Source organism: Calonectris borealis, chromosome W (genome assembly GCF_964195595.1).
Source record: "Calonectris borealis chromosome W, bCalBor7.hap1.2, whole genome shotgun sequence".
In the NCBI taxonomy this organism is placed as follows: domain Eukaryota; kingdom Metazoa; phylum Chordata; class Aves; order Procellariiformes; family Procellariidae; genus Calonectris; species Calonectris borealis.
The window spans coordinates 52,551,760-52,568,666 of NC_134351.1; the positions used below are offsets into that span (position 1 = coordinate 52,551,760).

A 16,907-nucleotide genomic window follows, 5' to 3' on the forward strand; every position below is an offset into this window, starting at 1 on the left:
CATGCAGAATCCGGCATTTGGACTTGTTAAGTGTCGTGGTTTAACCCCAGCCAGCAAAAATAAACCCCACGCAGCCGCTCGATCACCCCCCCTCCGGTGGGATGGGGGAGAGAATCGGGAGGGCACAAGTAGGAAAGCTCCCGGGTTGAGATAAAAACAGTTTAATAATGGAAATAAAACGAAGTAGAACAGTAATAATAATAACAATGAGAACAACAACAATAACAGAATACACAAAGCAGGGAATGCACAACACAACTGCTCACCGACTGCCGACCGCGTGTCACGAACGGGGGGCAAGCCCCCCCACACACCTGGTTTTTATACTGAGCATGATGTCACATGGTATAGAATACCCCATTGGCCAGCTGGGTCCACCACCCCGGCTGTGCTCCCCCCTCCCGGTGCAAGCAACAGCCAAAGCATCAATGGGCCATCAACGCTCCTTTCACACTAAACCCAAAACACAGCACACCCCCAAGCTACTGGGAAGAAAGTTAACCCTGTCCCAGCTGGAACCAGGACATTAAGTTTCATGCCATTGATGATTGCCCAATGCTCCAATCTATCTAGATCCCTCTGCAAGGCCTCTCATCCCTCAAGAGAGTCAACAGCACCTCCCAGTTTGGTATCGTCAGCAAACTTGCTAATGGTGCATTCAACTCCTGAATCTAGGTCATTGATAAAAATATTGAACAGAACTGGCCCTAGAATTGAACCCTGAGGAACACCACTGGTGACCGGTCGCCAGCCAGATGTAGCCCCATTCACTACAACCCTTTGAGCCCTGCCCTTCAGCCAGTTCTTCACCCAGCGCACCGTGAACCTGCTCATCTCACAGTTGGACAACTTGTCCAGAAGGATGCTGTTGAGGCACAGTATCAAAAGCCTTACTAAAAACCAGAAAGACTACATCCACTGCCTTCCCTTCATCCACTAGGCAGGTGACCTTATCATAGAAGGAGATCAAATTGGTTAGACAGGACTTTCCCTTTGTGAACCCATGTTGACTGTGCCTGAGGATCGCATTGTTCTTTAAATGCCTTTCAATAGCACCCAGTATGATCTTCTCCAGAATTTTTCCAGGAACTGAGGTTACACTAACAGGTCTGTAGTTCCCTGGGTCTTCCCTCACGCCCTTCTTGTAAATTGGAATAACATTGGCTAGCTTCCAGTCAGCAGGGACCTCCCCAGACTCCCAAGACCTTTGGTAGATGATCGAGAGGGGTCCTGCCATAACATCCGCTAGCTCCTTCAGAACTCTGGGATGAATCCCATCAGGCCCCATGGACTTGTGAACATTCAGCTGATACAGCTGGTCCCTTACAATTTCAGTGTCCGCAAATGGAAAGTCCCTGTTCCCACAGTCGTGGTCCTCCGATTCAGGGGACCGGGCAGCCCAAGGTCTATCAGTATTATTAAAGACTGAGGCAAAAAAAGCATTGAATGCCTCTGCTTTTTCTTCATCCCTATTAGTCAGGTGACCATCTTCAACAAGTATCGGTCCAATGTTTTCCTTAGACCTCCTCTTGCTATTAAGGTACGTAAAAAAGCCTTTCTTGTTGCCTGACACAACACTGGTCAGTTTCAACTCTAGTTGAGCTTTGGCCTTTCATGTCTTCTCCCTGCATATATGAACCACAGCTCTGTAATCTTCCTGCGAAGCCTGACCTCACTTCCAGAGATCATACAATTTCTTTTTCCTCTTCAGTTCCACAAGGAGTTCCCTGTTCAGCCAAGCTGGTCTTCTGCCCCACTTGCTTGACTTATGACACAATGGGATTGCTTGCTCCTGTGCTTCTAAAAGGTGGTTCTTAAAGACTGACCAGCACTCGTGGTGGTCAACTGACTAAGCCCTCAAAAGCAGATTCCCAGGGGACTCTGCTAAATAGTTCCCTGAGTAGCTTAAAGTTTGCTCTCCTGAAGTCCAGGGTAGCAACTCTGCTGTCCGTTTTTCTCATTACACCGAAAATTTTAAACTCAGCCATTTCATGATCACTGTGGCCAAGACAGCCACCTACCATCACATCTCCCACGAGTCCTTCTCTATTCACAAACAGCGAGTCTAGGAGGGCATCTTTCCTAGTTGGCTCACAGAGTACTTGTGACAAGAAGTTATATCTCCCACAAACTTGAAGAATTTCCAAGACCTGCTCGTCACAGCAGTATGATATTCCCAGTTGATGCCTGGGAAGTTGGAATCTCTCATAAGGACAAGGGCTACCAATCCAGAGATTTCTCCTAATTGCCTATAGAATAACTCATCAGCGCTTACATCCTGGCTGGGCCATCGGTAGTAGGCACCTACTACAACATTTCCTTTGTTTTCCATCCCCCTAATCCTCACCCAGAGGCTCTCCACCACATCATGGCTAACTGTAAGGGCTGTACAATCAAACCTCTCCCTTCCGTATAGTGCGACACCTCCACCTCGCCTGCCCTGCCTATCCCTCCTGAACAGCCTGTAGCCCTCCATCCCAGCACTCCAATCGTGGGACTCATTCCACCAAGTCTCACTAATACCAATGATATCATAGTTCTGGGAACTGACCAACACTTCCAGTTCATCCTGTTTGTTTCTCATACCGCGTGCATTGGTGTACAAGCATTTTAGATATGCTCCTGAGCCCTAAATCTAAATCTAAATCTACCCTCTTTCAGTTTAAAACCGTTGCCCCTTGTCCTGTCACTACAGGCCCCGGTAAAAAGTCTCTCTCTGCCCCCTTTATATATTGAAAGGCTGCAATAAGGTCTCCCCGGAGCCTTCTCTTCTCCAGGCTGAACAACCCCGACTCTCACAGCCTTTTCTCATAGGAGAGGTGTTCCAGCCCTCTGATCATTCTTGTGACCCTCCTCTAAACCCAGTCTAACAGAACTGGATGCCCCAGAGCTGGATGCAGTACTCCAGGTGGGGTCTCACCAGAGCAGAGTAGAGGGGGAGAATTGACCTGCTGGCCACGCTTCTTTTTATGCAGCCCAGGATGCGATTGGCTTTCTGGGCTGCAAGTGCACATTGCCAGCTCATGTCCAATTTTTCGTCCACCAGTATCCCCAATTCCTTTTCGGCAGAGCTGCTCTCAATCCATTCATCCCCCAGCCTGTACTGATATTGGGGATTGCCCTGACCCAGGTGCAGGACCTTGGACTTGGCCTTCTTGAACTTCATGAGGTTCGCATGGGCCCACTCCTCAAGCCTGTCACGGTCCCTCTGGATGCCATCCCTTCCCTCTAGCAAATCAACTGCATCACTCAGCTTGGTGTCATCCGCAAACTTGCTGAGGGTGCACTCAATCCCACTGTCTGCGTCGTTGATGAAGATATTAAACAGTACTGGTCCCAGTACGGACCCTCGAGGGACACCACTCGTTACTGGTTTCCACTTGGACACTGAGCCATTGACTGTAACTCTTTGGACGTGGCCATCCAGCCAGTTCCTTATCCATCTAACAGTCCATCCATCAAGCCCATATCGCTCCAATTTAGCGGCCAGAATGTTGTGGGGGACCGTATCAAAGGCCTTACAGAAGTCCAGGTAGATGACATCTGTAGCTCTTCGATTGTCCACCGATGCAGTCCCTCCATCGTAGAAGGCCACTAGATTTGTCTGGCACGATTTGCCCTTGGTGAAGCCATGTTTGCTGTTTCTAATCACCTCCCTGTCATCCATATGCCTCGACATATCTTCCAGGAGGATCTGCTCCATGATCTTCCCAGGCACAGAGGTGCGGCTGACTGGTCGGTAGTTCCCAGGGTCCTCCTTTCTACCCTTTTTAAAAATGGGTGCAATGTTTCCCTTTTTCCAGTCACCGGGGACGTAGTCTGACTGCCATGACTTCTCAAATATAATGGAGAATGGCTTAGCAACTACATCAGCCGATTCCCTCAGGACCCTGGGATGCATCTTGTTGGGTCCCATGGACTTGTGTATGCTCAGGTTCCTCAGGTGGTCTCGAACCTGATCTTCTCCTATGATGGGAGGAACTTCTTTTCCCCAGTGCCTGCCTTGAGGTTCAGGGGTTTGAGAGATGTGGGAAGAGTCATTGCCAGTGTCAGGGTGATTGAAGTCCCCCAGGAGGATCAGAGCCTGCAAGCGTGATGCTTCCTGTAGTTGGAGTAAGAATGCTTCATCGACATCCTCCCCTTGATCGGGCAGCCTGTAGTAAACACCAACCACAAGGTTTCCTTTGTTGGCTTTTCCCTTATTTTTACCCATAAGCTCTCAAGCTGTTCATTGGTTTTTCAAAGACAGCTCTGTGCAGTCAATCCATTTTTTTACATAGAGGGCAACCCCCCCACCCCTCCTTCCTTGCCTGTGCTTTCTGAACAGTTTATAGCCATCGATTGCAGCGCTCCAGTCATGCGATTCGTCCCACCAAGTTTCAGTGATAGCGATTAAATCATAGCTTTCCAGGTGCGAACAGACAGCACCTTGGAGAAGGAGGCACCATGGTCTCTGGTGACCCGTGGGAACAGGATATTGCTTCATTCCCCTTCCTTGTATGTACCAACCAGCAATAGATATGAAGTCTCAGCAGCGGACAAAACCAATGAGCATGATTCACAGGGCGAAACTGCACCAGCAGCACATACTAAAAGCTGCAAAAGGAAGTGGTGAGTGCTGGCAGTGGGTGAGAGGCACCGAGGCACCCATCTGCTGGCCTGATATACAGTCAAGGGAAGTTTGCTGCTTGCCAGGAGCCAAGATCCAGGATGTCACAGAGACACTGCCACAACCAGTAAAAAGTACAGATACTATCCCCTACTTCTTTTCCATGTGGGCACCAATGACATGGTAAAGCATAACCTGGGCAAGATCAAGCAGGACTTGAGAGCCCTGGGGGCCCAAGTGAAAGGGACAGGTGCCCATGTGAACTTCTCCTCTATCTTGCAAGTCAGTGATAGGGGTGCAGGCAGAAGTCAGTGCATCATACAGATTAATACCTGGCTTTGTGGCTGGTGTCATCACCAGGGCTTTGGTTTCTATGGTCACGGGACATTCTTCGATGAATACAGCCTATTGGGAAGAGATGGAATCCACTGATCTAGAAGATGCAGGAGAATCTTCACCAGCATATTGACTGACTTAGTGAATTGTGCTTTAAACTAACGAACTTGGGGGGGTGAGGTCCACAGCTGTGACATCTGTATATCCATAAGCAACAGGGTCAATGAGCACACCTACCAGAGTAGTGAGGAATGCTCCCCAACCCTTTCCAAAGGCAAGAACCCCAAGTCCAGCCACCTCAAGTGCATGTATACCAATGCAAGTAGTCTGGGCAACAAACAGGAGGAACTGGAGCTCCATGCCCAGTCTGAGAGTTATGATGTCATAGGGATCCAAGAAACCTGCAGGGAAAACTCACACAACTGGAAGACCACAATGGATGGCTACAAATTCTTTCAGAAAGATAAGAAGGAAAGAAGAGGAGGTGGAGTTGCACTTTATGTAAAAGAGACATTTGAGTGTATGGAGGTGAGCTATGGAGACCACAAAAGTTCTATCATCAAATGCCTTTGGATCAAGATTGGAGGGATCATCACCAAGGGGGATCTTCTGTTAGGTATCTGTTACCGACCTCCCAATCAGGGCAACGAGGCCGACGAAACCTTACTTCGGCCGCTCAAGGAAGTCTCGGGCCAACAGAACCTGGTCCTCATGGGTGACTTCAATTACCCGGACATTTGTTGGGAAAACAACACAGCGGTGCACAAGTCGTCCATCAGGTTCCTGGAATGCATTGAGGACTGCTTCCTGCTACATGCTGGACATGCCGACTAGGAACAGCGCATTGCTAGATTTACTGCTCGCAAACTGAGAAGACTTACTTGACAACATAACTACCAATGGTAGCCTTGGATACAGCAATCACAACATTGTGGAGTTTAAGATCCTGACGAGCACGCTGAAGACCAGTAGTAGGACAAAGACCCTGGATTTTCGAAGAGCCAACTTCAATACATTCAGAGCCCAGCTGCGAGGGTTTCCATGGGAAGCATCCATGGAGGGCAAAGGAGCTTGTGAGTGCTGGAAGTTATTCAAGAACAGCCTCCTGGAAGCACAAGAACAGTCCATCCCCTACAAAGGGAAAGGAAGAAGGCAGAACAAGAGACCACCCTGGCTTAACAATGACCTTATGGGTGTGCTTAAAGGCAAAAAAGAAGCATACCGGCTATGGAAAGGCAGCCAAATAGCCATCGAGGACTACAAGAACCTTGCTAGGGCATGCAGAGATGCAGTCAGGAAGGCTAAGGCTCAGCTAGAACTGAAATTGGCCAGAGAACGACAAGAAAGGGTTCTTCAGGTACGTGAGCAGTAAGCAGGAGCACAGGGAAGACATAGGCCCATTACTAAACAGGGCAGGGAAACTGGTTACTAATAATGCTGACAAGACAGAAGTTCTCAATACCTTCTTTGCCTCTGTCTTTACTGGTGTAGCTGGACTCCAGATCACAGGATCAAGTAGCTATGACAACGCATGTGTCGACCCACCAGTAGTGGAAGAAGGGCTGGTCTGCGGCCTCTTGCAAGGGCTCAACCCACATAAATCTATGGGCCTGGACAGAATCCACCCCAGGGTGTTAGGAAAAGCGGCTGACGTTGTTGCAAGGCCACTGTCTATAATCTTTGAAAAGTCATGGAGATCAGGGGATGTCCCTGATGACTGGAAGAGGGCAAATGTCATACCCATCTACAAGAAGGGCCCAAAAGAGGACCCAGGAAACTACAGGCCCATTAGTCTTGCTTCGATCCCTGGGAAAGTAATGGAACGAGTCCTCCTAGAAACTATCACAAACCTAATGAAGCAGGTGATTGGGAAAAGCCAACACGGATTTACCAAAGGCAAATCTTGCCAGACTAACCTGATCACCTTCTACAACAAAATAACATCTTCTGTCGACATGGGGAGAGCAGTGGATGTTGTTTACCTGGATTTCTGCAAAGCGTTCGACACTGTTTCCCACAGCCTTCTCCTGGACAAACTGGCAAGATACAGACTGGATGGGTGGTCTGTGAGATGGGTAGGAAATTGGCTAACAGGCCACCCTCAGAGGGTGGTGATCAATGGTTTTTACTCAGGCTGGCAGCCTGTCACAAGTGGGGTCCCCCAGGGATTGATACTGGGCCACACGCTGTTCAACATTTTCATAAAGAGGGCTTATAAGAAAGATGGGGACAGACTTTTTAGCAGGGCCTGTTGTGACAGGACAAGGGGGAATGGTTTTAAACTAAAAGAGGGTAGATTCAGACTAGATATAAGGAAGAAATTTTTTACGAGGAGTGTGGTGAAACACTGGAACAGGTTGCCCAGAGAGGTGGTAGATGCCCCATCCCTGGAAACATTCAAGGTTAGGTTGGACGGGGCTCTGAGCAACCTGATCTAGTTGAAGACATCCCTGCTCATTGCAGGGGGGGGTTGGACTAGATGACCTTTAAAGGTCCCTTCCAACCCAAACCATTCTATGATTCTATGATTCTGTTCTATGATACTGTTCTCGCTAGCCCACTCTTCCAGGCTGTCCAGATCTCTCTGTAAGATGGCTCTCCTGTCTGACATGTCCACCTCACTACTCAGTTTGGTGTCATCAGCAAACTTGGTGAAGGTGGTTTCAATCCCATCATCCAGATCATTTATAGAATCATAGAATCATAGAATACTAGACAGGGTGCTCCCTTTCCCACAAAAGGTTGGACCAGATGATCTTTTGAGGTCCTTTCCAACCTAGGCTGTTCTATGATTCTATAATTCTATGCTTGCCTTTCTACTCATTCTATGCTTGTCTTTCTACTCATTGGATTGGACCATTCTTGTTTTCTGAGGAGGCTGTCCTTGAAGATCAGCTAGCTCTCCTGGGTCCCTTTTCCCTCCAGGGCAGTTTCCAATGGGATCCTGCCAAGCAGGGCCCTGAACAGGCCAGAATCTGCTCTTCTCAATCCCAGGGTTGTAATTATACTGTTTTAATTTTCAAAAGCTATACCATTTCAATTTTCCATTAAACAAATTAGCAAAGTTTTGGTTAGCTAAGATTTTATGTAGAGAAAATTTTTTAAAAAGAGTTATTAAGTTCTAAGATTTCATCTTTTCTGCATATCATCCTCACACAAAGGATAATTTGGCATCTAATCTATTTTATGAAATGCAAATGTGTTTGGAAGAATAAATCATGAGATCTTGAAACATGAATAAAACTTAAAACTATTTTTGGAAGAGTTAGGAATCTAAGTAGAGTCTGCACTCCCTGTCAGTTGGACAGAGTAATCTTTTCAGTATTGTTAGTTGTAGCCTATTGAAGAGAGGGAGAAATGAACTGAAGTGAAGAAATGAGGGCATTCTCTAGAATTTGCATCAATCTTTTGGGCTTCTAAGACCCACCTCTTGGACTCCACCTCTTCAAGTGAGATTTGTCTTGCAGACATCATTTGTACTATTTCCTCTGGCCAGGGCTATTTTACTGTCAACAATGATCTCATGCCTTTGTTCTTTTCCTTATCTTACTAATATCTAGTTTTTTCTTTTCCCTTTTGGGGGAAATTCCAGTGTTCCACCCCCCTGGCAGACACTTCTTGAACTATTTCCCCTAAGTTTCCATCATCATGTTCTCCTTAAGTACCCTCTATTAAATAGGGCTGTTTATTAAATTGCCTGGTTCTAAGAAAGATATAATATCTGGTCTGGTAGCAGATGCTTGACTTATCATCCATTGGAGGCATTCAGTGACGAGCCAGTTTAATAAAATCAATCAGGTATACCCAAGGAGATTTCTCCAAACCATCTTGCCTGTACACATGTTATTACAATGTAAAAGATGGCTTGATTCTAGCTCTGAAAAGAAGGTGCTACTAGATGACCATACAGGTTCTGGAGCCTTTCTCCTCTCCCCTCCCCCCCTCCTTTTTTTAAATTGTTTTGTTTTTATTAGGCTGCACTGTAGTCCCTCTAGATTAACGGTGAATTTCTCACAGCTGCTCTTAAAGCTTTTGAAATTCCAAGAATAAAACAAACAAAAAAATTAGCTTAAGTAACTGCGAAAACAAGTAATATAGTACATAACTTGAAAAGCTTTTAGGATATTAAAATTAAGTTTTAGAGGGTTTTGCTGTATCTGAAGAACAAGGGAAAATCCATGATGGCCATAGTTAATACCACAGAAGTTCTGATTTGGTTGTTGTTATGGGTTCAAAATGTTGGTGCCAGTTGATTTTAGGAAGCATTATAGGATTTTATGATTAAATGTCAAAATTATCATCTGGGTAAATAAACTAATTTTTATCATTTGACTATTTTATTGTAACACATGCCATGGTATAATGCTTGATGGTATTGAAACGTTGGCTAAAATTTTTAATTACTGCAAAATCCAGATTCTTCATTTTAGAAAAGCTAATGAGTGTTATTTACTTGTGTATTTTGAGCTATATCAATTTGAAAGTCCAAGTTAGTACACAGGACCAAATATCCACTATGTTCAATAGCTAATAAAAGCTTATAACCTGTTAAAGGGTAATGATCCAATTCATTATGAACACGAAGTGAAGAATAACATAAGGTTCACAAGTTAAGTGAAAAGTTTAATATTAACTGGTTAATGAGGCCCAAATGTTTAATAGTTGGAAAGAACTGAGTTAAATAACTGCTGTTCCTTTGACTTTTTTAATCCCTTCACAAATCCCTTCGCAAATTGTAATTCTGTTTTAGTTTTATTACTTTTTCATCATAACACTGTACATATTGTTGTCCAATTTAAAATTTCACTCTGCTGAACTAACTGCACGTCTTAAAATACAAATGAGCTCAGAATTTCAAGCTTCAGCCAGAGAGTTTCAGTAAATTTAAAATCAATACAAAACATTTATAGGACTCTTGTATATAGGGCCATCTTGGCTGACTTTTTTTTTGTCACGTTTACAGTTTTGTAACATACAGAGTATACAAAATAAATGGCAACTAAATAAAAATCCATTTTTGACTGTAGGATTTAAAAATTTACAACAGTTTTATAAATTACTATATAATGTATTAATACTTGAATGAGATGTTCCTCTCATCTCTTCAATTCTTGTCATACTTTTCTCCACCCCTCTTCAGATGGGACTGAAAACATTTTCAGTGAAGTTTAATGAATACTTATTTTAACAGTGAGTCCAAGTTAATTACTCAGTACTTTGACATAACGAAATGTTATTTTGTGTGGAGGCAGGGGTTGTTTGCCAATCCTATTTAGTTTGTTTATAGCAACTGTACACTATTTTCTACAATGATGTTTCCCTCACTTAAACAATCCAAATAACTAACTACTACTTGTTTTGTTTTCTTTTCCTGAAGTCGAACAACTTATCCTTACTCGGAAACCCAGATGTATAGCCAAAACACTGGAGGAAATTACTTCGATACTCAAGGAAGTTCTGCACAGGCAACAACAGTGGTCTCCTCTCATAGTATGGTGGGCACTGGAGGGATTCAGATGGGTGTTGCAGGAGGACAGCTCATTAGCAGCTCAGGAGGGACCTATCTGATTGGCAATTCAATGGAAAATTCTGGTCATTCAGTGACTCATACAACACGGGCCTCCCCAGCTACAGTAAGTACTTCAGAACTATGTTAAATCTTTGGGGATAGTTTCTTAGTCACTACAATGTTCCTGCATGCTGACATGTTTCTCTAGCAAAAAGCATATTATGTTGGCAGAATCAGTAATACATGGCTTTGTCTTGCAAATATTTACATTTAGTTTAACTTTGTGCATGTGAATAGTATTAAGTGAGTGCTGTCCTGGTTTAACCCTGGCTGGCAACTAAGCACCACACAGCTGCTCGCTCACTCCCCCCACAGTGGGATGGGGGAGAGAATCAGAAGAATAAAAGTGAGAAAACTCGTGGGTTGAGATAAAGACAGTTTAATAGGTAAAGCAAAAGCCATGCGCACAAGCAAAGCAAAACAAGGAATTCATTCACTACTTCCCATCGGCAGGCAGGTGTTCAGCCATCTCCAGGAAAGCAGGGCTCCATCACGCATAACAGTTACTTGGGAAGACAAATGCCATCACTTCGAACATCACCCCTTCCTTCTTCTTCCCCCAGCTTTTTATTGCTGAGCATGATGTCATATGGTATGGAATATTCCTTTGGTCAGTTGGGGTCAGCTGTCCCGGCTGTGCCCCCTCCCAGCCTCTTGCCCACCCCCAGCCTACTCACTGGTGGGGTGGTATGAGAAGCAGAAAAGGCCTTGACTCTGTGTAAGCACTGCTCAGTAATAACTAAAACATCCCTGTGTTATCAACACTGTTTCCAGCACAAATCCAAAACATAGCCCCATACTAGCTACTGTGAAGAAAATAATTCTATTCCATCCAAAACCAGCACAGTGGCTTTATCTAAGCAAAAGCAATGAATCTTCTAATGTGATGTAAATTTGAAAAGTAATGTTTCTTTAATATATTTAAATGGCAAAAATATTCCTGTGTCATGTTAGTTATTATGAATTGCTTTAGATTTGAATAAAAAAAAACCCTTTAGACATTATAAACTTTCTTCTCAATTGAATCAGAACATGTCATCTGCAGATGACAACCTTTTGTTGTCAAGCAAAATATCATGTCATAAGTTTAGTATTATAAATTGATAATAGAATTCAGTAAGTGGAAACAATTAATTTAGTGTAGGATCAAAGTGTAGATGACATACAGTCAGCAAACACAAGCAAATTTTAAGCAATCCAGGAAGAGTAGTAGACTTTGAAGTTTGATATCCTAGAATCATTTGAATGGTATCAAAACTCTGTATCAAATTTTGCAAGTGAAAAGATGATTAATTTTTTTCAGCAAAAATTAGAATCTAGAATTTAATTTTTCAAAATTAAATATTTCGTTGTTTACAATGAATTGTATCCTAATACATACTCTGAAATTCAGCAGAGTAATTACTAACTTTTACCTCACACTAACACGTAAGTAAAGTCCATTTTGTGCTCATTCTAAAAATAATGTCTTATGCAAACAAAATTTAAGGTACATACCTTTCACTATCTGCACTTGCTTCATGTATTAAAGAAAACTGTTCATTAGGATGTTCTGAATTATTTTTATTTTGCTATATCTAGTTTTTAAGGAATACAGATAAAAAATAAATTACAATTCCAAAATTGTGTTTCTACCATCAAATAGTTTTCCACCCATTTTTAAGGTATTGTATATAGTGTATAGTTACATAAATGAGGCATTAGAATACATTAAAGTGCATTTCTTGTTGATAAATTGTTAAGCAGGAAACTACAAAATTACTTTCATTATTATTATTTTATAGAATCATAGAATGGTTTGGGTCAGAAGGGACCTTCTAGGATCATCTAGTCCAACCCCCCCTGCCATGTGCAGGGACATCTTCCACTAGATCAGGTTGCTCAAAGCCCCATCCAACCTGACCTTGAACACTTCCAATGATGGGACATCCACAACTTCTCTGGGCAACCTGTTCCAGTGTCTCATCACCCTCATCGTAAAGAACTTTCTTCCTTATGTCCAATCTAAATCTACCCTCTTTTAGTTTAAAACCATTGCCCCTTGTCCTGTCACTACAGGCCCCGGTAAAAAGTCTCTCTCCATCTTTCTCAGAAGCCCCCTTTAAGTATTGAAAGGCTGCAATAAGTTCTCCCCAGAGCCTTCTCTTTTCCAGGCTGAACAACCCCAATTCTCTCAGCCTTTCCTCATAGGAGACGTGTTCCAGCCCTCTAACCATTTTCGTGGTCCTCCTCTGGACCCATTCTAACAGGTCCATATCTTTCTTGTGCTGGTGTCCCCAGAGCTCGATGCAGTACTCCAGGTGGGGTCTCACGAGAGCAGAGTAGAGGGGGAGAATAACCTCCCTCAACCTGCTGGCCACGCTTCCTTTTATGCAGCCCAGGATGCGATTGGCTTTCTGGGCTGCAAGTGCACATTGCCGGCTCATGTCCAGCTTTTCATCCACCAGTATCCCCAAGTCCTTCTTGGCAGAGCTGCTCGCAATCCCTTCATCCCCCAGCCTGTATTGATGCCGGGGGTTGCCCTGACCCAGGTGCAGGACCTTGGACTTGGCCTTCTTGAACTTCATGAGGTTTGCATGGGCCCACTCCTCAAGCCTGTCATGGTCCCTCTGGATGCCATCCCTTCCCTCTAGCAAATCAACTGCATCACTCAGCTTGGTGTCATCCGCAAACTTGCTGAGGGTGCACTCAATCCCAATGTCTATGTCTATTCAACAGTATTGGTCCCAATATGGACCCTTGAGGGACACCACTTGTTACCAGTTTCCATTTGGACATTGAGCCATTGACTGTAGCTCTCTGGATGTGACCATCCAGCCAGTTCCTTATCCATCTAACAGTCCATCCATCAAGCCCATATCGCTCCAATTTAGTGGCCAGAATGTTGGGGGGGACCATATCAAAGGCTTTACAGAAGTCCAGGTAGATGACATCTGTAGCTCTTCCCTTGTCCACCAATACAGTTACTCCATCATAGAAGCCACTAGATTAGTCAGGCACGATTTGCCCTTGGTGAAGCCATGTTGGCTGTTCCTAATCACCTTCCTGTCTCCCATATGTTTCAACATATCTTCCAGGAGGATCTGCTCCATGATCTTCCCAGGCACAGAGGTGCGGCTGACTGGTCGGTAGTTCCCAGGGTCCTCCTTTCTACCCTTTTTAAAAATGGGTGCAATGTTTCCCTTTTTCCAGTCACCGGGGACGTAGTCTGACTGCCATGACTTCTCAAATATAATGGAGAATGGCTTAGCAACTACATCAGCCGATTCCCTCAGGACCCTGGGATGCATCTTGTTGGGTCCCATGGACTTGTGTATGCTCAGGTTCCTCAGGTGGTCTCGAACCTGATCTTCTCCTATGATGGGAGGAACTTCTTTTCCCCAGTGCCTGCCTTGAGGTTCAGGGGCTTGAGAGATGTGGGAAGAGAGATTTTCATTGAAAACTGAGGCAGAAAAATTGTTGAGTACCTAAACCTTTTCCATGTCGGTTGTCACCTGTTCTCCTGTCCTATTTGTCGGGGCTGGGGGGGATACATTTTCTTTAATCTTCCTTTTCTGGCCGACGTACCTGTAGAAGCCCTTCTTATTATTCTTCTCAGCCCTTGCCAAATTCAGCTCCAGCTGTGCCTTAGCTTTCCTGATCCCATCCCTACACCTCTGGGAAGCATCCCTATATTCTTCCCAGGATACGTGACCCTGGTTCCACTGCTTATGCATTTCCTTCTTGCACTTTGGTTTGACCAGGAGGTCCTTACTGGGCCATGCTGGTTTCCTGCCTTCCTTGCCTGATTTCTTACATGTGGTAATCGAGAGCTCTTGTGCTCTAAGAAAAATGTCCTTGAAGAGCTGCCAGCTCTGTTCAGCTCCTTTATCCCTGAGGGCAGTTTCCCAGGCGGTCCCATCCACTAATTCCTTAAACAACTGAAAGTTCGCTCTTTAAATTCAGAGTCCTGACTCTACTTTTCACCGGGCCCATATCCCTCAAGATTGTGAATTCCACTAGGGCATGATCACTGCAGCCCAGGCTGCCACCAGTCTTGAGATCTCTAATTAGTTCTTGACATCTAATTAATTTTAGGGTCTTGATATATAGGGTTCAACTCGTACAAGCAAGAGTCAATTGAAACCTAAACAGTTCAGCTTAAACTGTGACATCAAACACATACTCAGTTTTAAATTTACTAGCAGGTATAAATAAATAAGGCAAACTAGAGCAACATAGCAGTTCAATTTTAGTTTGCTTTGTACCTGATATAGCTAGAGCTCATTTCACTTTTAATCCTCATCCTACCTGCACCATCATAATATTTTTCATACTTGTATAGAGAATTTAAGAGATCACAATAATATGTATCCAGGCCTGCTTCCTAATGTAATACTCAGCAAATGTATTCAAATCTTTTGAATTAATTTTGGATAATTTTCACATGGAGACAAATGAACCAGGCATGGGCTTATTATAACCTCTGACACTTTTGTCATATTAAGATTTAGTTCTGTTTCACTGTTTACAACAAACAACTTCATTTTGTTTTATTTACCCTCACTAATCAAGTAATTAAATTTTTGTAACTAGCAAATTAGTCGTAACATTGATAAGATTTTAGCTCTTCCTGATAATTCTACTTATAGATTGTAGGAGGAGCGATTTGCCCTAAATGGTTGGCAATTTGAAATTATATTACATGTTGTATCCTGCTTGAAGGATGAGTCTGGGTGGGTTACTGACAGTTACTGTCAGAGGATGGGCAGCTACAGCAAAGACTTCTTAGAAAATTATCTGCCCTACAAATAATAGAATTTAAATCACCCTGCACTTTTTACCATATGTGAATGTCTTAAGGACTGTTCTAATAAAATTCAAATTATATTATCAATGTTAACTAATGTCAAAACTTTCAAAATGTGTATATAGTTATTAAATTAAAAAATATATTATGCTTGTAAGCCAGGGAGGAGCTCCCATCCATTAGTTCTGTTTTTTCTAACAAGCATTAGGATTTATCTGCAATCACCTATTGTTTTGTTTCTAGTTTTGCCTCTTAATATATTTATTCAGTAGATCACATACCTATATTAACTATCAGCATGTTATATTTAGTGTATTAATTACAAAAAAATTGTTTCTGAAATAACTCTTTGTGGTGGGTTGACCTAGCCACCAGGTGCCCACCAAGCCGCTCTCACTCCCACTCCTCAACAGTCTGTTTTGCCCATGATGGTAATTGGTGAGTGATCTCCCTGTCCTTATCTCAACCCATGAGCTTTTCATCACATTTTTCTCCTCCCGTGTTGTTGATGGAAGGGGAGTGTTAGAACGGCTTGGTGGGCACCTGGAGGCCATCCAAGGTCAACACACCACACTTTCACAGGCAAAAAGACTCGACTTGGGGAAATTATTGTAATTTATTGCCAATTAAACAGAGTAGGATAATGAGAAATAAGAACAAATCTAAAAACATCTTCCCCCCACCCCTCCCTTCTTCCCAGGCTCAACTTCACTCCCAACTCTTCTACCTCCTCCCCCCGAGAGGCGCAGGGGGGCAAGGAATGGGGGTTGCGGTCAGTTCATTATGCGTTGTCTCTGTCTCTCCTTCCTCCTCACGCTCTTCCCCAGCTCCAGTGTGGGGTCCCACCCACAGGATACAGTCTTTCACGACCTTTTCCAATGTGGGTCCTTCCCACAGGCTGCAATTCTTCACGAACTGCTCCAGCGTGGGTCCTTTCCACGGGATGCAGTCCTTAAGGAACGGACTGTTCCAGCATGGGTCCCCCACAAGGTCACGGGTCCTGCCAGAAAACCTGCTCCAGTGTAGGCTCCTCTCCACAGGCCGCAGTTCCTGCCAGGAGCCTGCTCTGGTGTGGGCTCCTCTCCATGGGCTACAGCTTCCTTCAGGGCACATCCACCTGTTCCAGCGTGGGGTCCTCCACGGGCTGCAGTGTGGTTATCTGCTTCACTGTGGATCTCCATGGGCTGCAGGGGAACAACCTGCATCACCATGGTCTTCTCCACGGGCTGCAGGGGAATCTTTGCTCTGGCGCCTGGAGCACCTCCTCCCCTCTTTCTTTACTGACCTTAGTGTATATGTACAAAACTTCTTTCTTCCCAAAAACTTAAAACAATTGCTTTCTGTCTTTCAATTACTTTTTCATTCTCTTGAGCAAAATTCGATATAACCTAGTAAAAGCTCTACTACAGTTGCTTAGTCTGTGAGGACTTTCAAGAGAATCTTTCACATTCTTCTGGGTGTAAATTTGGACTTGTGAGTTCTCTTTATATGGTCACTGATGCTTCATTTTCAAGTCTCTGCTTCTAGGCAAGTTTGTCTGCCCAATTCAACCCTCTGGCATGAGTACCTCTTCAGAGGACAGTAGCATTTTTATGAATGCACTG

At 44.1% G+C, this 16,907-nt stretch overlaps 1 protein-coding gene across 1 annotated transcript in view; it reads left to right on the forward strand.

Moving 5' to 3' along the window:
• The window catches only part of LOC142074883 (transcription factor RFX3-like), a 178,641-nt gene that overhangs the window by 113,748 nt on the left and 47,986 nt on the right, over positions 1–16,907 (forward strand). Inside the window, exon 4 of the mRNA XM_075135817.1 lies at positions 10,323–10,578. Within this exon, the coding sequence (XP_074991918.1) occupies positions 10,323–10,578 (256 nt within the window). The remainder of the gene's footprint in view (positions 1–10,322; positions 10,579–16,907) is intronic.